We start from the raw sequence: 21,284 nt of genomic DNA, 5'->3' as shown, positions 1-21,284 counted from the left end.
AATTCTGGTCTCCCCGCTGCCCCGCCCCCCCCCCCCCCCCGCATTTGCAAAAGCCTTTATATCATGGTAGAAAGGAAAGTGTCGTTTTAGATTGAAATGTAAACACCCACAAATAGTTCGAAGCAACAAACAAAACATTTTAACTTAGAGCAGGGGAAATTGTGGAGTGACTTGCATCAAGTATGTGATGTTCTTATTTCTGTTGGTCAGCAAATGTTTATTAAGTGCTTATGATGTGCCAGTCACTGTGCTGGAAATACAAATGCAAAAAGAAAGATGGTGTCTGCCCCCGAGGAGCTTATGATGGGGAAGACAACATGCAAAAGGAAGCTGAAAAGGAAATGGAGAGCGAGAAGGGACCTAGTGCAGGGCTGCGATGGAGCAGTCCAGAGAAGTGCGGCCTAGTGGGAGATGAAGAAATGATGGCCAGGGTACCCTCCTTCAGTGGAGGTTCTGGAAGGAGCCCTCCACCCTCAACTCCGAGGTCAGGGTCCCGGGGCAGAAGGGACATCCAAGGTTTGAGTTCCAAGGCTAACATAATCTTTAGGGATGAAGAGGATCGTGATGGAGAAGTCTAGAAATCTGTGTTCCAAGTGTAGGCTGATGCATCTCCTTCCTGGAAGAAAAGATGAAAGGGATTCACTTCTCCACACTCCAGGTTGTAAAGGAGAATGAAGTGTTCCTAGAGGGATTCTAAGGGGGAGCAAGGGAAATGAGGATCTAAAATAGAGAAGTGGAGACATGAGTGTTGTTAGGAAGGTGAGGGATGGAATGTGAGTAACACAGAGGAGAAAGGGAAGGAAAAGGCCAGCTGAACAATTAGAGTTTAAAAACAAATTTTACAGTCTTCCTGAAGAGAATAATGCTAGATGTTAGGAGGAAGAAGTTACTTATCTGTCAAAGAATGAAGCAGCAGAGCTATAGATGCTGTCAAGTGAGAGCTCATCCAGGAACGGTCAGAGGAAGAAGAAAAGAGAGGTGGTGGTGGTTGTAGGGGAAATGACTCTTGGCAGGTATTTGTGGCCCTGATAGTAATCTAGAGGTCTGTTATCTTCTTGGAAGGATGCATCTCAGACATAACAGAGAACCTTCTAAGATTTATCAAGAGTGACATTAGCTACCTACTTCTGATTCACCTAGATACGCATGACACTTCCAGTAGGAACCTAAAATGTAGTGCCAACGATTATAAAGTCTTGGACAAGATACTGAAGACCGCTAATGGCACAAGTTGTGTTTACTGCACTGTTAACTATTAAAAGAAAGGAGTGCAGAAGAGAAGAACTAATTTGGGAAGTGATAGCCAAGAATGTGGTGTCAGAGAATAGTATTAGGCTTGGCTTACAACGTTGGGATGAAACATTCTTGACTTAAAGTTACTGTAGACATTATAAAATATATTAGGAGTCTACCTACCAAAACAGACCCAGGAAACATGAACACAGTTACAAAACACTTTTCACACAAATAAAGTCAGATCTAAAGAACTGGAAAAACATCAGTTGCTCATGGATAGGCTAATAATAAAAATGACAATTCTGCCTAAGCTAATTTATTTATTCAGTGCCATACCAAACTACAAAAATTATTGTATAGAGCTAGGAAAATAATAGCAGGATTCATTTGGAATAACAAAAGGTCCAGAATATCAAGGGAACTAATGAAAAGAAATGCAGGGGGAGGTGGCCCAGCCGTTCCAGATCTTGAATTGTATTATAAAGCAGCAATCATCAAAACTGCTTGGTCCTGGCTAAGAAATAGAGTGATGGATCAGTGGAATAGGTTAGGTATGCAAGACACAGTAGTCAATGACTGTAGTAATCTACTATTTGATATACCCAAACACTCCAGCTTCTGGAATAAGAACTCACTATTTGACACAAACTACTGGGAAAACTGGAAAAGAGTATGGCAGAAACTAGGCATAGACCAAAATCTCACATCATATACCAAAAGAGAGTCAGAATAGGTTCATAATTTAGATATAAAGGCTGATACTACAAGCATACTGGGAGATCAAGGATTTATCAGATTTATGGAGAACAGAAGAATTCATGATCAAACAGGAGACAGAACATTATGAAATGCAAAATGGATAATTTTGATTATATTAAATTGAAAAGTTTTTGCACAAACAAAGCCAATGCAACCAAGATTAGGAGGAAAGTAGAAAACTGGGAAAGAATTTTTACAACCAGTGTCTCTGATAAGAGCCTCATTTCATATAGAGAATTAAGTCAAATTTACAAGAATGCAAGTCATTCCCCAGTTGAGAAGTGGTCAAAGGAAATGAACAGGCAGTTCTCAGATGAAGAAATTAAAGCCATCTATAGTCATATGAAAAAATGCTCTAAATCACTTGATTAGGGAAATGTAAATCAAAACAACTCTGAGGTACCACATCACACCTATCAGGTTGGCTAACATGACAAAACAGGAAAATGATGAACGATGGAGAAGATGTGAGAAAATTGGAACACTAATGTGTTATTGGTAGAGTTGTGAACTGATCAACCATTCTGGAGAGCAATTTGGAACTATGCCCAAAGGGCTATAAAAATGTGTATACCCTTTGACCCAGCAATAGCACTTCTAGGGCTGTATTCCAAAGAGATCATACAAATGGGAAAAGGACCCACATGTACAAAAATACTTATAGCAGCTCTTTCTGTAGTGGCCAAGAATTAGAAATTGAGGGGATGCCCATCAATTGGGGAATGGCTGAACAAGTTGTGGTATATGAAAGTAATGGAATACTATTGTGCTATAAGAAATGACGAGCAGGTGGACCTCAGAAAAACCTGGAAAGACTTGTATGAACTGATGCTGAGTGAAGTGAGCAGAACCAGGAGAACGTCGTACACAGTAATAGCCACGTTATGTGATGACTAATATTGATAGACTTAACCCTTCTCAGCAATGCAAGGATCTAAGACATCTCCAAAAGTCTCATGATAGAAAATGCTATCCACATCTAGAGAAAGAACTATTGAGTTTGATTGCAGATCGAAGCATACTATTTGCTATTTTTTTCCTTCTGTTTTATTTCCTCTTTCTGGTGGTTCCTCCTATTGGTTCTAATTCTTCCTTTTAACATCACTAATGTGAAAATATGTTTAATAGGAATGTATATGTACAGCCTATATCAGATTGCGAGCCGTCTTGGTAAGGGGGGAGAAAAATTGAAAACTCAAGTTTATGTAAGTGATTGTTGATAAATCAAAATAAATTAACAGGAAAAAAAAGAAAAGAAAGATTCTTTACCATAGTATGCCTAACGTTAGTAAGAATATTTTGCAAGTCTTTTCGAAAGGGCTTTAAACGTGATAAGACATGGAGAAAATTGTCTAAGTTACTATAGAGAGTAGCCACAGGGAAGGAAGAGTAGCAGGTGAGACAAAAACAAGAAAAAAACCCTTAGTAAAGCCCATGGCGTCAGCTGTCTATATGCATAAATGTCCGGAGTTTATTCAATGAACAAAGAACTACAGATCCTAATGTAGCACATAGGCATAGTTGACCTCAGAGTTCTCACCAAGTCTTGGTGAGATGAAACGTTTGACAGACCCTGGATGGATATGCCTTTATTCAAAAGAAACAGGGTGATGTTAAAAGTCAGAGGTGTAGCATAGTATATTAAGAAGGTATACTCATGTGAAGAAATCCAGGAAAGGAGTCGAATCATGAAGAATAGTATTTGGGGGATGCTCAATGGAGAGAGAAACAGATGTGATTTTGTCATTGCCATATCCTTACAGGTACTCCCCTCTCCCTCCAAGAGAAAACAAGAATGGAGGAAGAGTTTGGGAAAGAGATCACAAGCCTAGCTCAGAGACTTGATGTAATAATGATGAGGGACTTCGTTATCCAGACACATGCTGGAGTGCTGCAAAAGCAGAGCAGCTAATTAATAACCATTTGCCTAAGTGTTGATTTCATTCTTCAGATGGTGGACGAACTCACAAGGGGAGATTCTGTTTTGGATCTAATTCTCATTAGCAGAAAGGAACTGGTTTCTGGGGTGAAAATGATAGGAACTCTGGAGGGAAGTGAACACTGTTTCCTAAATTTTGTGATAAAGGAGAGGAAGTCCAACCATAGTCTGATACATGATTTAGATATTGGAAAGCAGATTTGAAATGGGTTCAGAGTAAACATGGCTAAGTTCCCATGGAATAAAATACTTCAGGGGAAGTCAGCCCAGGAGAGATGGGCAATGTGTGGAAGTATAAAGGGAAACAATTCCAATGAAGAACAAAAATTATATATGTTTAAACAGACCAATTTGGATGCATAGAGATGTCGCTAACCAACTTAGATTTATAAAGGACATGTACAGAAGATGGAATCAAGGCCAGGCATGAGAGAATGAATGTGAAAGCATGTTTTTTGTTGATGTTCAGTCATTTCAGTCATGTCCAATTTGTGACTCCATTTGGGGTTTTCTTGACAAAGATAGGGGAGTGGTTTGCCATTTCCTTGTCACATGAGGAAACCCAGGCAAATGGAATTTAAGCCCCAGGTCACATGGCTCGTAAGTGTCTGAGGCCAAATTTGAACTCAGATCTTACTGACTTCAGGCACGGCACTCTATCCACTGTGCTACCTAGCTGCCCTTAAAAACATGTTGTAGTCCTGCAAATTTGATCTTAGGATGGACTGAGCCTGGAGACAAAGGCCAGGAACAACAAACTCTGTGTGTGTGGGTCTGTTTGATGGCTGTGTTGAAAGGAAAGGGACCAAAGTAGGGGTGGGGGACCTTTGCACAGATGGACATGTAATAATAGACAACATAGAGAATGCATAGCTGCTTAGTTCTCATGTCACTTCTGATTCTCTGCAACCAGAGATGTTGGGACCAGAAATGACGGAACAAAAAATGTTGGCATAATACTTAAGGTAAATAAGGAGATAGTGGAGAACACCTATCACAGATGAATTACCTCTTTGAGTCCTGAAAGATCTGGCAGATGTTTTTGCTGAGCCATTGTCAGTAACGTGTGAAAGATCACTGAGAATAGGAGAGGTGTTGTAGAATTGGAAAAAGGGAAATGTTCTGATTTGGGCAGGGTGAGGTGGGGCCGGGAGGCTGGCAAACTCGAGGTCAGCAAGCTTGGCTTTGATTACCAGAAAAGCTGTATCAACATCATTGATGCATCTAGAAGCAGCGCAGCTGAGCTTCATCAAGAACGGGTCATTCCAGGCTTAACCTTGTTTCCTTTTTTACCTAGGAGGTAAGAGTAATGTAACTGTTATTGAGCTCGATTTTACAAAGCTTTTGTTAAATGTCTCATTCTAACCTTGTGCAGCAGGTGCAAAGATATGGATTAGACAGGAATACAATCAGATGGATTGAAAAACTGTTTGGATTACTAGACTCCAAGTGTTTTATGGTTCCATGTTAGTATACGGTGATCTCAGATCTCTTTCTGTGGTTGGCCCTGTGCTGTTCCACATTTTTATCATTGATTTAGATTAGGGCATCAAGGGCCATGCTTATTCTGTCTGCAGATGACACAAAGCTGTCAGGAATAGCTAGCATACAGCGTAACAGCATCCAAATGGATTTTGACTGAGCGTGAGTTTGGATCTAATAAGATGAAATTCATTAATGACAAATGGGAAGACCTGTATTCAGTAACAGATCATCCACTTAACTAGTATAAAGTGGGAGATGGAAGGATAGCACTTTTTCTTTAAAAAGATATGGGCCTTTGAGTGGACTTACTGTAGGCTCAGTAGGAATAAATGGTGTGATGTTGCAGCGAGAAATGCTAATGAAATCTTGAGCTTCATTAGGAGAGGCAGAGTTTGCAGGATTGGGAGAGGGAAAGTGTTCCCTTTGTACTTTGATCAGACCTCGTTTGCATTATTGTCTTTAATTCTGACCACCATAGTTTAAGAAGACTTTGATCAGCCAAAGATTATCCAGAGGAAGACCACTAAGATAGTGAAGGGCCTCTTATATAAAGGTCAGTTGAAGGAACTAAGTGCATTTAGCCTAGAGAAGACTCCAGAGGCAGGTGAGAGGGAGAGACATATGATACCTGTCTTCAAGAACTTAGAGGCCACCATGTTGGATAGGAAATTGCAAAAGAACCAATTTCAGACCAGGGAAAACTTTCTACTAATCAGAGCTGTCCAAAAATGAAACAGCTACGTCTAGAGGTGATGGACTCTGCTTCCTTAGAGGTCTTCAGAGTCTTTTGACTTTTTTTTGGTGCATTATAGTGGTGATTTTCCCTTTGTGTATAGGTTGGAATAGATGATCGCTGAGGTGCCTTGCAACTCTCAAATCCAGCAATTTCACTTACTTGTTTTAGTCTTAATGCAGTATTAAAATTTTTGTTATGATAATTTATTTATTTTTTTTTTGTTACTAAGGAATCTGTTTGTTCTTTTATGTGTTTTTTTTCTGGATAGGATTTAGGTCCTGAATATGAAGATGTATTTAACATGTCTTTGCAATGGATTTTAGAAAATGGAAAGGATGTTGGCATAAGGTAAGTTATTTTCTTTTAATTTTGTTTCCTTTAAAACTTACAAGAAAATGGCTTAGGTTTTAAACTCCCCCTTCATTATTTTTAAACAGGTGTATTGGTAATGGCTCAAGTGAAGATTTGACAAACATAACTGATGTGCAGTTCCTGCAATCTACCAGACCTCAGATGTCTTTCTGGTGTCGCTTTCGACGTGCATTTGTTACTGTGACTCACAGATTATTGTTGTTGTGCTTATTGTTGTTGTTGTGCTTCGGTAAGTTGCTGTGCTAGGATAGTCATAGTTTGTATTATGTAGAGTTTGAAGAAGAGAAGGTAGTCTGCAGAGTAATATTCACTATTTAAGGATTTTTGCTGTTGTTTAAAATAATAGCTAATACACCCACATGATTTATCACTGCATGTTTTGTGGAGCACTTTGCCGATATTATTTCATTTGATCCTCTCAATAACCCTATGAAAGTAGATATGTTCCCATTTTACAGTCCAGGAAACTGAGAATGAAAAATGTTGAATAGCTTGCCCAGAGTCTTTCTTATTCTAAGTCCAACACTCTCTCCAGTGTACCATATTAATTGTGTGCCAAGGAACTCTCATGAAAAATATTGAATTGGATTTGAAAGGAACCCTATGGGATGGGATGGTGGGGATGTGGAGATGAGACTTCTTTTTTTTTAAACAGACCTTTGTCTTTTCTCATTGAAAGTAGGGAAATGAGAAAGTAGGGAAAAGACGTGATTTTTAAATTATAAGTTTACTTTGAAATACTTTGGATGTATATTAAGAACACTGAATTTTGTAAAATGTTGACATTTATGTTTAATGGTGAAACGTAAGGCAGTTTCACTCATTTCTTCTTTCTTTCCAACCCTTCTAAAAGTTGCATTTTCCTAAAATCATGTGCTTTAATTATTTGAGGAGATTGTTAAGATAAATTTAGACTCATCCTTTTGCTTTTCTAGTAGTTCATTATTTTGAACTCATAAAGAAAAATCTTTGTAAAATATTATCAGGTTATTTTAAATTTTAGAATTAAGTTAAATATAAATGGATAAATGTTAATAGTAATGGAGGGGTGTTTTCTTAAGAAACATTTAAGAATTGTCTGGAATTTCTTAAAATGTTTTTAATGCTATTTTAATTAGTGTTAAAATAATACTTTGTCTTTGAATCCTCATTCATTGTTGGCTTTATAAATACTAAGCTTGGAAAACTAGCTTTCTAATACTTTTAAGATTAAAATGTTTTTAAGATGCAGCTAAGCATAATTTTAAAAGCACATTTTAAAATATTTCAGGTGTAGTGATGGCTTGTGTAGTTCTGCATTATGTGAAATACCACTGGACGAAAGAAGAGGAAGAAACAAGGCAGATGTATGATATGGTGATAAAGATTATAGGTATATAATTTTAAAGTTTATTAAAATTTTAAAATTATAAGATGCTTCTCAAGCAACATTTTGATAAGTAGTGTATTTAAAGAAAAATATGTTAAGACCTCTTGAGTAACTAATGCAGCCATAAAGTATGATGACACCTTATTCTATTTTCAGATGTGTTGCGAAGTCATAATGACGCTTGCCAAGAAAATAAAGATTTACAGCCATACATGCCTATTCCACATGTTCGAGATTCTTTAATACCACCTCCAGACAGGTATGTTCAAAGCATGGCTGAAGAAAATTAAAATGCAGGTGATTCTAAAGTAGTGTGTCCAGAGTCATCGAGCCTTGCCTGTGCTTTTGGTGTATGCCTCCTTTTGGGCCCTCATAGTCTGTTCATCTCAGTACCCTCCTCGTGTTTTAGCAACCACATGGGCCAGTTCTAGAACTAGACTGTTCTGTGGTCCTCATTCTTTTGTATGTTACTTCTGTCACTGCCCAGCTGTGTTTTGAGTTTTATTTTATTTTGTGTTGGAGCCTGAGAACCCTTGACAGATGGAAAGAAAAGTCCTAGGACCCAAAAGTTATATGACAGAAGAACAGTAAATAGCTTAGTGTAACTTTTTTGGGGGAGTGATAAACACAAGTAGGCAATCAACTAATGCCATTTCACAAGCAAAACCATAAATCTTCTTGTATTATTTTTTTTAATTTTAAGTAGAAATGCTGCCTGATTTCTTACTGGGAATAAAAGATGATGCAGCATATTTTATTTTAATAGATGTACAATGAATCAAGCTATGGGAGTTTAACTTTTTTTGGTCTCTATTTTAGGAAAAAAATGAAGAAAGTCTGGGATAGAGCCGTGGACTTTCTGGCAGCAGATGAATCTAGAGTTCGCACAGAGACACAAAGAATAGGCGGCGTAGATTTTCTGGTTTGGAGGTGGATACAGCCGGCAGCGTCCCGTGACAAAATCTTAGTGGTACCCTCTAAAGTTTGGCAAGGACAAGGTATGCCGCCCTTGAAGTCATCTTTTATTGTTAGTTCTGTCGAAGATTCCACTCACAGGCAACAGCTGTTTGAAGTCACTTTACCCTTTCTGTTCCTCAGTTTCTTTATCTGTAAAATGAGGGGTTAGATTAGATGATCTCTAAGGTTCCTTCCTTCTATAAGTCCATGATCCTTTGGGGCAGACCTTGACCTTTTGCTCTTAAAAGGGATTCAGATTGTCTAAAAGCAGGTCCCGTCACATTTCAAATACATCAATGATAGACAAAATTCTTAATAGAGGATACTTACTTATGTAGAGTGTTATACAGTGGAAGTGTATAATACTCTTAATAGAATGATGTACAGTGGGAGGACTTGTCTTTGAGTCAGGACACCTGAATTCAAATCCTAGTTTTCCTTGCTAGTTTTGTGACTCTGAGCAAGCTGTAAAATGGGGATGACAGTCTTTGTGCTATTCGCTGCCTAAGCTGGTTAGCACTATATAAATGTCAGCTATAATTATATCATCATTATTTTTGAATCTGCATGTGTGTCTTTTGTCTCTAGGTTCATATCCTTTTACCATCATACCCAGTTTGTCCTTTAAAAAATAATTATACACCTCCTGCCCCTCCCTTTTTGTCTAAGCTTCCACTCAGATTCTTTTAAGTCATTTTCTCCCTCATCCCCTTCCCCTCAGGAAAAAAAAAATCTACAGCAAAGCCATATGAACCCCTGTGGTTTTATCACTCCCCCTCCCCCCATACCACTATTTTAGCCATTGGGTTTTACTTAGTTTGTGTTTGGAGTTGGAATGCTTAAGGGATTTAAAGAATATATTGGGTCCCAATGCTGTATGGCAGAAGTATTTTAACACTTGACAGTGTTGATTGGACAGTTTGGTCTGGAAGCATGCTATAAAACTTAATTTACTCATCAAGGTCATTAGCTATTATCTTTGAACATAATAATTATTGAGGTTGGGAGAATATTATAGTGGAAAAATTAGTGAACCAGTACATTCATCTAGAAATTGATGTGTTTTAACCTGACTATACCACCAACTAACAGTGTGGCTTTGAGCAAGCCATTTAACCTCAGTATATTTTTGCTTATTTTAAAAGGGGATTAATAATAGCAATTTTATCTGCCTTACAAACTTGTTGGAAAGCTTTGGTGAAAAAATGTATTTGAAAAAAAATTTGGAAAGGATAAAATTCTATGTTATGTAGCATTTTATGTAACATTCTAAAACTGTTATATTGTAATATCAATATAATTAACATTCTATTAAGTAATATAATATCAATATATTAATGAATGATAGTATTGATTTGGTGTAATTAATAAATATTATAATAGTTTATATATAAGATAGTATGTATCTATTGCTTTTTGCTATCTGTTTTGTTAGATAAGTCACTTTTGTCTTCACAACATTGAACCTAGCTGGTCTTGTTTATTCATGATGAAAACGAAGCCAGTGAGTTAGTGATTGCCAAAATTATAAAACAAAGTCATTGCCGAGTTAGTTTGAAAGGTTAGAGTGCCTGTATTCTGTCTATTATACCATACTGCTTTCCTGGAGACGTGTGTGTATCCTTTTTATCATGTTTATTTTACTACTGTAGTGCCCATTGTGTTTAATGAACTATTTGTTTCGTTGGGCTTCATTAGAATTATAATTATCACTGCAGAAACTGACATCTTGTTAGTTGATGGTGAAATAGAGCCTCTGTTAACAATTTAGATTTGAGACTAGTTTCCAAATGCGTGGTTTACTTTTTAGTTTGGTAGTTAAAATTTAGGGGTGTATTGTAGGCAGATGAGATATTATCACTGTACCAATCACATTTTTGCTTAAACTTTTTGTCAATATCCCCTAAGGACCAATTGAAGTTAAACTATTCCTAAAAAAGAGGTCTCAGCCCTTCAAAGAATTTAAATGACTCTTTTCTATTTGAATTCTTTTCCCAAATCTTGATTAAGACAACTTATTACCCATCCAATACCAACACATTAATTTCATAAGTATGATACTGTTGTTTGATTTAATTGATCTTGTACTGACAACATTTTTGTTAACTGAGTATGAGAATATTTGTGTCATCCCTAAATTTGAACAGAGAATTGCAGGCCCAGCTTTTCTTTTAAAACTGAGTTTCTTGCTTATTACAGCAGGAAAAAGGAACCACTGGAAAATTGATTAATTTTGTTGGAAATGTCAGGAGTTTTGTATATTCCATTTCCTTTTGCCCTTTCGTTTCCCCCAACTAAGAAATCCTCTTGATTCCGAAAACATAATGAAAACCCAAGTCTTACGTAGGCACACAGTCCCCCTCGTGTTCAACTGAAAATTTACCATTTGTTTTTCCTTTTAAGTTCATGATGTCCAGACCCACCACAGATGGCTAGCTCCAGCTTGCTGTGATGCCCCTTTTGTGCAGTTTTGCTGGTAACATCACACTCACCTTTGTTCTTTGATGAAGCCGACCTCTAGAGGTCAGGTAAGTTCCATTTCTTACAATGTTGCGCAGTTCTGTGAAGTTTTTATTTTATACCCACTGGGGTATAACATTTAAAAATAAAACTTTACAAAACCATGTGCTATTTAAACAAACAAAAAAAAAGGACTTGCCTTAGTCCTTTGCAGCAGGATTCAAAGGTTATGATGTCACCAGCAAACTAAGCAAAGGAGGTAGGATTGGGTTGGGAGGGAAAGGGATATCTTACAAAAATGGAGCTCTTGATCTGCAGTGGAGCTGGAAGTCCTACATCAGAAAATGGTGAGTGTGTAAGTTTGTTCTTTGTTCTACAAAATCATACTCACCATTAATTACTGAAAACAGCATTCATCTAAAAGGTAATAAAGTGATATTGAGAACACTAAATCAAAACACTAAAAATCAATTACAATTCTTTTCCAACTGATCATCCTTACAAAGTTAAAGTAAAAGGCTATTTTACATCATGAACTAAAGATAGTCTGGATTTTGCCAGGGATTGACAGGTAGAATAACAGTCCTCTTTTAAATAGAAATGTGAGTGTGAAAAGGATACGTTCAAACTAGAACTAAAAACTAATCAGACTTGATTTAAATTAGTGCCCGATTTTAATGGACATATGATCCTAGTATAATATTTTATAATTAGTTTTTTCAGTAAGTTAATTATAAGATTTTGAGGAATGACCCCAAATTGCTTATACAAAGCTCCCAAGCTTCTTTTAAAGATAATTGATGCTTTCATTTGCTTATCTAAACTGTAAAAACTGATTTCTTATTTGGAAATTCTGATACCTCTAAAAAAGGCCTGCACAAAAATGTCTAGAACATCATTAAAATTCCTACCTAAACTTCAGTTAAAGCATAATGGTGTTTATAATTTTTTTAATGAATACAGGAGGGAAGAGAGGAATTCTCTCTCTGCACATGTGGCAAAAGGTAGTCTTGGCATTTAGTTAAACTAGGCCCCAAACAAATTAAGTTGTTGTGATACTGCTTTTTAAAAAGTTTGAACTAGATTCTCACTGTAAAGCCAGTTTTCAAGGGAAGTGTTAAGTTTCTTCTTCTAGTACTTCCACTTAAATACTCTCCAGTGGTTTAAAAAAAAATAACTTACATTTCCTTAGATTCTTTTAGGTTTACAAATTATTTTCTTGCAATAACCCTTTGATTCATTTAGTGTAAGTATTATCCACATTTGACAGGAAAGGAAACTGACGCCCAGAAATTGCTTTGCCTAAATATTACACAGATCAAGTCAGAGCTAGGATTCAAACTTGGGCCTATAGATTGAAAACCCTTATTCTTCCCTCTGCACCACAATGCTTCTCTTCAGTGGAGTTCAAAATGGACTTTAAACTTTGCTATATATAGTAGACCCCAGACCTTGTTGGGATTCACCAGATATAGAACATGAAGATTTTTAGTTAATTCTTTTATCCTTGATGAGTTTGTCTCAACGGAATTCTTGTTCCTTGATGTGGGACTTCTTAACTGTAAAGATTGTTATAAAAGCAAAATAATGAAAGAGCAGACTTTCCCTTATTTTAATGTGATAACCACATGCCATATTACCTTTGCAAATATTTGAATTATTTTAATAGCACTGCATACTGTTAGAATGATGTCATATTAATAGCTGGTGCGTGTGCACGCGTACACACACACACACACACACACACACACACACACACACACACACACACACACACACACACACACCCCTTTGCAGTTTACAAAGGTTTTTACCTACATTTTGCAGATAAGTAAATAAAGGAACAGACAGGTCAAGTAGCTCTCTCCAGATCACCCAAGATTCCTGACTCTAAAATCTTTACTCTTTTCCAGCTGATACAAAGAGTAGAGTATGACTGCTCTTCATTAAATTGTAGCTATATTACTTCTCCACAATATAACAGCTGTAAAAAATGAGTTTTCTTTTTTGTAGCATCATACTACTTAACAGAGTGTGTAAAACATTTTTTCTCACTGTGCCAAAAAGGGCAATTGCAATTTTTGATTAAGCACTTTAAAAATGAAACCTTTCCCAGGCTTTCAAGTTGTGAAGAATATGTATTGTTATTATAACCTTGATTTCCCCCAAGGAATAAGAAAACACTCACTGTACTGATAATGAATAAAGCTAGAAAAGAAGTGGCTTGATTAAACATCAAAAAGTCATAGTATTTAACAAACAATACAATTTTCGCCCCAAAAGATAGCTCTAAAGATTCTGGAGTTGACCGATTCCTCCTGTGGAGGGTAAAAGTCTCTGTCTGCAAGGTCTTTGCCATCTAGTTAGGAAGAAAAGACTTTTATCAAGTAGGTCTATAAAAGTTTTTCATTCTGAAGATGGCCTGGTAAATAAAACTCATTCTAGGCCACTCTTTAGTCCAGAGAACTAAAAGCAGGATTTTGGGTTAGGTGGAGAAAAGTTATGCCATTCTTTATGGGACATATGTTCTTTCATCTCAGCCAAAGCATCAGAAATTGAGGAAGCAGGAAAGCCTAGAACTTGACTGATCTAAGAATCAAGCAGAAACTCTTATTACTATAGAATCCTGGAGAGTCCTAAAGCTTCAGCAGCACCTGTGCAAGTGGAAATTGAGAGGATCAGTAACCATGAGGCAAGAATTCATTGCAAAGGGAGAAAAGCCCACTGAATTTTATAATTTTCAGCCCCTAGACAAATAATGAGCTTCTTAAATTGCTTCCCCAGGCTGCTAAGTTATCAGCTACCTTATCAAACTATCAGAGTTGGTATGTAACATCCCTTCTTGACAACTCTTATTTCCTTTTAAATGGTGGAAGCAGAGGGACTCATTAATTTTTTTTTAAATGAAATACATGTCTATAAAATGGCATAGCCACAAAATACTAGTAAAATTGATTTGTTTGTGTTTTCTAGCATTTCATTTAGATCGAAGAAATTCACCGCCAAATAGTCTGACACCATGTCTAAAGATTCGAAATATGTTTGATCCTGTTATGTAAGTATGATAGTTATATATACCAAGTGATCTTGATATGCTGTAGATCTTTTAAGGTTGAGTTATTTAGTTAGGAGTATGAAAATGTATTTCATGCACCTTGTCAAGCTGTAGCACTGGAATCCTAACCAGATCCCTTCACCATGGTATGGAGGTGACCCTCGGGGCCTCCAATTCTTTGCCAATAGAGTGCAAGTTGTAGCTGGGCCTTCCAAGCTGGAAAAGCTGCGGGTTTGGGCTCACTGAATGCCGTGTGTCTGTCCTCTAAGGACCAATCCACCCAAATGGGAGGTCCTTGTTACCAGGTTGGTTGTGTGATTATGACTTTTTCAGCCGTAGCAACTAAACTGTAGAAAAAAGGTTGTCATCTAAGTAAGAGGAATATTCTCAGTAATACATCACACAGAAGTCCTTTGGGTATACCAACAGGTGACATTGTATTTTTACTTTAAATATTGTAATCATAAGAAATGTATCTCTTCTTCCCCTTATTAATGTCTAAGGTACATTTTGTGTGTTAAGACTAGCTATCAGGCACTCCCTTCACTATTTCCTCCTGTCTGACATCAACATAGAAGTAAATGTAGGTGGTGATAAAACAGTACATTTTTGTAATTGTGTCAAGCATGTCTAAGAAGCACAGTGGTTAGAGGGGCAGCCTTGTATTTAAGCAGACCTGGTCTGGCTTCTACTCTATCCACGCAGTTTGACTGTGAGCAAGCCCTTTAATTTCTTGTCTACCCAGGCAACTCTCTTAAGACTGATTTACAGATGTGTTGCTAATTTGCATTGGTAGAGGCTTTCACACTCAATCTTCCTGTAGCAATTAAATTAGGGGTACTACATCTCCATAAAAAGCCGTGTTCACTATATTTATCTATTCATACTAATTTACAGGTATATCTTACCTTTGGTTGTCCTAGCCAGTGTTATTTTGCAATAAGATTGTTCATATATTACAAGCAAATTCTACCATATGAAAATCAGTTACCTTATTACCCATGTAGAACATCATTGGTGGAATTGTCCGCTTTTAAAATCATTTCACTTAATGGAACCATTTGATGATGTGCTTATAGAATGACCTTTCTTATTTGACATCCTAATTAAAAAAAAATCCCTATTTCTATATGCAAATGTGTATGATTTCTAGAACTTTTCTAGTTATATCATGATAATGATAAATCCAAGATATTGATTAAAACACTTTTTTTCTAAAGCATGTTCTATCAATATTTCTTTATATCCAAGTAACTAGCAAAAAGTGAAAGTTCATGGTATTGTACCTATGAGCTTTTGACTATAGATGTACATTTTATTTTTTATTCATTTATTCATCCATCCATTCATTCATTCTTTTATTTATTTTTTGGTGAGGGCAGTTGGGGTTAAGTGACTTGCCCAGAGTTACATAGCTGGTGAGTGTTATGTGTCTGAGGCCAGATTTGAACTCTGATTAGATAATACATTTTAGCAGTCTGCTTTCCTTAAATAACATACTAGCTGGTTAAAACTCATTAAAACAAATAGCTTAATGAGAAATTCTGCAATTACTAATATACCTTAGTAGAATTATTTCATTGTATTATTGTGTTTGTTTTAATAATAGTTTTTTAAAAATGAAATATCTTTCAATTTTTAAGAGTGAATAGCCCATTATACGAACTCTTAGAAGTTATTAAATATGACGGTATTAAAGTAACTTATAGGGGCAATGTTTATCTATATTCTTGAGTTTAAGTTTAAGAACTTTATAATTTCAGTTATTCGAAGAAAAACAATCTGTAACTTACGACAGACAAGGAAAACTTTATTTTACTAAAAATAAATGTAAATGTAATATAAATTTAAAAATGTAACAGCACTATGGCTAGAAAGAAAAATCAAGATTTTAAGAAAGACGTTTAGTTAAGGATAAAAATCATTCAATATTGGTCCTACATTTTTAGCATAGTTCCCTGTCTATCAGAAATGCCATCATTTTAGCACTGGTAAAGTGACATCATTTGAAGGTTCATAACAGTGTGTCAGATGCTAAGATGAGTTTAAATATTAATCAACCAGAACTTACTAAGCATCTATTAAGTGCAGCAAAAACAAAAATTGTACATACTAAATACATGTAAATTGCTTTCTTTGGGAGGGGAAACTGGCAGCTCTTGGGGACAGGAAAGATACGTAAGTTGTGTTTTGAAGGGAGCTGGAGGTGCTTTGAAGTGGTGGTAAATAGGGGCCACAGCCTGTGTAAGCACACTGAGGTGGGAGATTGGAGGGAGCACACCCAGAATCTGTCCAGGAATGTGATGGATAAAAGCCTGAAATTGTGAAGGGCTTTGAATTCCAAACAAAGTAGTTTGTATTTTATCATAGAGGCAAGAGGGTGCCAATGCATAGAGCTTTTTGAGCAAGAGATTGAGCGCTGTGTTTAGATCAGGGCTTTAGGAATATCATTTTGGTAAGGATGGATTGGCAAGAAGAGGCACTGGAGGCAGGGAAATGATTGCAGAGTCAATCACAGTAGTCCAGGCAAGAGATGACTTTTTAATTTTTTTTATTTAATTTTTCCATCATAAGAAATATCACTGTGCATCTTTTTGAAATAGTGAATTCTGGTAGTCAAATTATGGCAGGGTGCTATTTTTTATTGAATAATTTAATGTGTTTTTTTAATTGGTTTTTAGGGAAATAGGGGATCATTGGCACCTGGCAATTCAAGAAGCAATTTTAGAAAAATGCAGCGATAATGATGGCATCGTTCACATTGCAGTAGACAGAAACTCGTGTGAGGTAAATTAGCTTGCATGTATTCCTTTCATTGATTTGACATAATGAAATCAAACTGACTGTAACTATTATTTCATCACAGGGTTGTGTTTATGTTAAATGTCTGTCTCCAGAATATGCTGGAAAGGCTTTTAAGGCATTACATGGCTCATGGTTTGATGGTAAGAAATTTGTTTTATAAACATTTTGAAAAAATGTGATTTTGTGTATCAGAATCACTCAGCATTTCAAATAAAAGAGGAGCCCATTTAGATTAATATTTATTATTCATTTACGTTTCAAGATTGTATATCTTTCAGTAGCTTTTTTCTTTTAAAAACTAACTGTATTTCTTCTTAGAATCTAAAACATTCTTTGTATTTTTACAACAGGAAAACTGGTAACAGTAAAATACCTACGACTAGATAGATACCATCATCGCTTTCCCCAAGCTCTCACTTGCAACGTTCCCTTGAAGCCATCAAACAAACATATGAACTCTATGTCTCATCTCCGTCTTCAGACAGGCACAGCTAATTCTCAGGGAAGCTCCTGAGAGAGTATTTCTCCCACTGCTAAGACTATTCACAGCAGGAAAATCCCTGTTTGGCTGCCGGTCTTCCTTTTTTTTTTTTTTTTTTTAAGTTTTTTGTATGTAATATTTTCATTGATGAACACAGGTCTGCTTGAATGTTCCAGAAATCTTCAGTTTCCAGAGGGACTTAGAATAACATTGAACAAAAAGAACAATTGCTTCCTGTCATTTGGGGAGTTCAAATCAACCAATGCATTTAAAGTTTTGCATGAGGAACATTGAATTTATTAAACATTTTTCATTATGGTGGTTGTACATTGCACCAAGAAGTGTTTTAATAACCACATAAAAGCATGGTGAAGAGAAGACTTATTGCATTTTCATAGTTTCCTGTGAACTAATGTTGTGAGTTTTTGTAACCAACCACCTACATGGTTCCTGATGACTGATACGTAAAACTGTTAATTTCAGAATTTAATCTTAGGTTTCTGTTGCTGTAAGAGATTCATTTGCTGCCGCTGGAATATGGGGAAATTTCTTTGGCTTTAGTGGTTGCATATTAGTGTGAAGGGATGCAGATATATTTAAACTGGTTTTTGTATATACATGTAAATGCTGGTGGTGGCAAAGGTAGTCCTGTTCTGTGAGGATGTCTGCATTAATGCAGTGAATAAGCTTCCTATTTTATTCATAACCTAATGTTTTATATTATATATAAATATATATAAATATATATAGGCTGTACCATCACTTAGGTCAATCAGCCAAACACCTTAAAGTATTAGATACCAGTTTAAAATATCTTTTATAGGTTTTATATAAAATGTCTGGCTATGATTTTGTGTGAAAGTTCTGATACCAATTGTAATGAATTCAAATTTATGTAAGCAATAAAGAAGCAATTGGCAGATACTGGAAAAATATTTTGTGAAAAGCTGTATTTATTATAACAGGACTGTGACAAAGAACCATTGGGATTGAGTCACTCTCCCAATCTATTTATAATTTAATAAAGTCTTAACCACCCAGTTATCTGTAAAGTTGGAAGCAGTGTACCATTTTGCAATAAAATGTACATTTGTTTGACAAATAATATTTGCGATTTTGGGTTTGAGAGCTGGAATTATAGTAAATGTACAAGTGACAATTACTTTGTGCCTCAGTATTAAAATTCAACTATTGATAAGTTATTTTATTACTGTTGATAATTTCTGAGTAAGAATGATTGCTGAGCAAAATTTAGTTGTATTCTTCTGATTGGCTCTCCTAATATCCTGTTGATACAGCATATCTATCAATTCTTCAAAGGAATTCTGCATAGATAGCAAGCCTGGAAATACATGAGTTCTGATAATTTTGTTTAAAGCTCAGTTTTTTTCCTGTTTTTGTAAATGTGTTGGGTTTGCAGCATGAACTTGCACAGATAATGCACGTTTTCTGGTTAAGTAAACATGATGCACACTTCTGCAACACAAAACCCTATTGTGCCTTACCTTCGTGCTTTTGTGGGCACCATGTTTATGAAGAATAAAGGTGGATTTGTTAACTGAAGAGAATACATTTAAAATTCTCAGTTTACGTCTCAGATGCTAAAGTGTGAAAATATAGATATATAATATATAAATTAACTGATCTTGCTGTATTTTATGTGCATCATAGTGATTTGTTGACTTAAGCTTAGTGACCCCATCTTGTGACCTGTTGCAAGAATGAATGTAAAAATAGCTGTGGCATTTTAAAAGGTCGCCTTTTGATGCAAATGCATCTTTCCCTTGCTTCTAAAATATAGTTCATGTAAACATTGTACATTTATTATTGTAACATGTACTATTATGCCGCATATTTTACCTACAACTGTTTAAGCTGACCAATATCCCTCCCTGCAAGACAGATGGGAATGTGTATAATAACCTAGACATTTGAGACGTTCAGATGTTTGATGTAATTTGTCACTTGTCCTGTTTAAAAAAAAACACAAAACACAAAAAGAAAAAAAAACTCTAATTAAAAGTTTATTAGGGGTTTTTACATATGTCTGGCCTTTTAGATTTTTTTTTTAAAGTGCCTTGTGTCTGTCTGACTCTTTTTCTTTGGTAAAAATGATAGCATGTGTTAAATTTCTAGACATCTTGATGAGTGATCTCTATATCTTAACCATAAGCACCACAAAAACTGTTTGGATGATATGATTAGCAAGAGTATTTCTCCTTTCTTTAGGCAAGGATTGTAAAAATTCTTTAAAGACTTAAGGTCTAGATTTCATTCTTTTTATTTGTTTTTGTTTTTTTTTTTGTTTTTGTTTTTTGCTAGGCAGTGGGGTTAAGTGACTTGCCCAGGGTCACATAGCTAGTAAATGTGAAGTGTCTGAGGCCAGATTTGAATTCAGGTCCTCCTGACTCCAGGGCCAGTGCTCTATCCACTGAGCCACCTAGCTGCCCCTAGATTTCATTCTTTAATGGCTGAGGATGGATAGTAATTATATTTCAGGAACTACGACTCTTGTATTTTCATGGGGGGAGAAATCCCCAAGTAAACAATGGAAAAGTTGAGAATAACTCCCTTGTTCCTTTCACTTTTCCATCGTTCCTTTGGATATATCTGTTAAGTGCCGGGTACTGGAGATAGAAGGACAAAAAACGGACCCCTCTGTCTTCAAGAAGTTTGTCTTCTGTTGGGGGAAATAAACATATAAAATATATCTAAAGCAAATATAAAGTAACTTCAAGAGGTGGGGGCAAGAGGGAATCAGAAAAGGCCTTCTGCAGAGGTGCTCAAGCTAACCTCAGAAAGAAGCTTACATAATAAACACAGTTGGTGTTGTATTTGTTAGGAAGAGAAGTCGGCGTGCTACCGGAATGTATTACAGCACGGGATGTAAAGGCCACCATTACCCTGCCTTGGTGTCAAGGAAATTAAGTGTCCAGACCATCAAGCATTTACACATCTCCAATTTCTTACTGAAGATTTCTCAATATGGTGCCCCCTCCCCCCAAAAAAGGACCCTTTCTGTCTAAATGAATAATTGCTGCTTTGTCCTGAAATGAATGTCGTTATTTTTCCAGAGACTCACAGCCCGTCAAGCGTTTCAGACCTAAATCTTTAAGCCCTAAAGTCCATGTTCTCCATTTCTATCCCTAATTAGGTCAGGATTGACTCCCATTTCCCATCTTCACACTTTTGTACAGGCTGCTCCGTGATTGGAATGTAGTCCCTCACCTCTCCCTCTTAACACACCTTAAACGTCTGGCTCAGGTCAGTGATGAGTATGGAGGAGAGAGTGAAGATATTTCTCAAGAGATTTTGAGTTTAAGAGAATGTTAGTGAGGAGAAGAAGCCCGGAGCAAATAGCCTCAAATACCTCAGTGAAGGAAGAGATGATGAGGAAGGAAAGAAGGTTCGGAACAGCCCGTGTGGGGGATCATTTAAAAGAATAAATTAGGAGTCAAAGTGGTGTCTTGTGGAGGCCAGTGCCCAGCTGAGGTTAGAGGAAATCATAGTGAATCCAGTCAGTTCAGACGTGGGAGTCACTCTTCCAGCTCCACTTTCAGCAGCACCTTGAAAAATAGGAGGAAGATGGTGGAAGTAAAGTATCCAGGGTTGTGGTTTGACAAAGGTAGA

General features: G+C 36.4%; 1 protein-coding gene across 1 annotated transcript in view; it reads left to right on the top strand.

The window, feature by feature from the left end:
• LEMD3 (LEM domain containing 3) overlaps nucleotides 1-19,698 on the top strand; it is an 82,892-nt gene extending 63,194 nt beyond the window's left edge. The window contains exons 5-13 of the mRNA XM_027854184.1: nucleotides 6,424-6,503; nucleotides 6,593-6,756; nucleotides 7,798-7,899; nucleotides 8,053-8,155; nucleotides 8,716-8,894; nucleotides 14,287-14,368; nucleotides 17,050-17,155; nucleotides 17,235-17,313; nucleotides 17,524-19,698. Coding sequence (XP_027709985.1) covers nucleotides 6,424-6,503; nucleotides 6,593-6,756; nucleotides 7,798-7,899; nucleotides 8,053-8,155; nucleotides 8,716-8,894; nucleotides 14,287-14,368; nucleotides 17,050-17,155; nucleotides 17,235-17,313; nucleotides 17,524-17,687 — 1,059 coding nt within the window. The 3' untranslated portion in view covers nucleotides 17,688-19,698. The remainder of the gene's footprint in view (nucleotides 1-6,423; nucleotides 6,504-6,592; nucleotides 6,757-7,797; nucleotides 7,900-8,052; nucleotides 8,156-8,715; nucleotides 8,895-14,286; nucleotides 14,369-17,049; nucleotides 17,156-17,234; nucleotides 17,314-17,523) is intronic.
• The last annotated feature ends 1,586 nt before the right edge of the window (nucleotides 19,699-21,284 follow it).

This window comes from Vombatus ursinus, unplaced genomic scaffold (assembly GCF_900497805.2).
Source record: "Vombatus ursinus unplaced genomic scaffold, bare-nosed wombat genome assembly UNPS02010320.1, whole genome shotgun sequence".
NCBI lineage: Eukaryota > Metazoa > Chordata > Mammalia > Diprotodontia > Vombatidae > Vombatus > Vombatus ursinus.
This window is presented reverse-complemented; position numbering and strand designations above follow the sequence as displayed.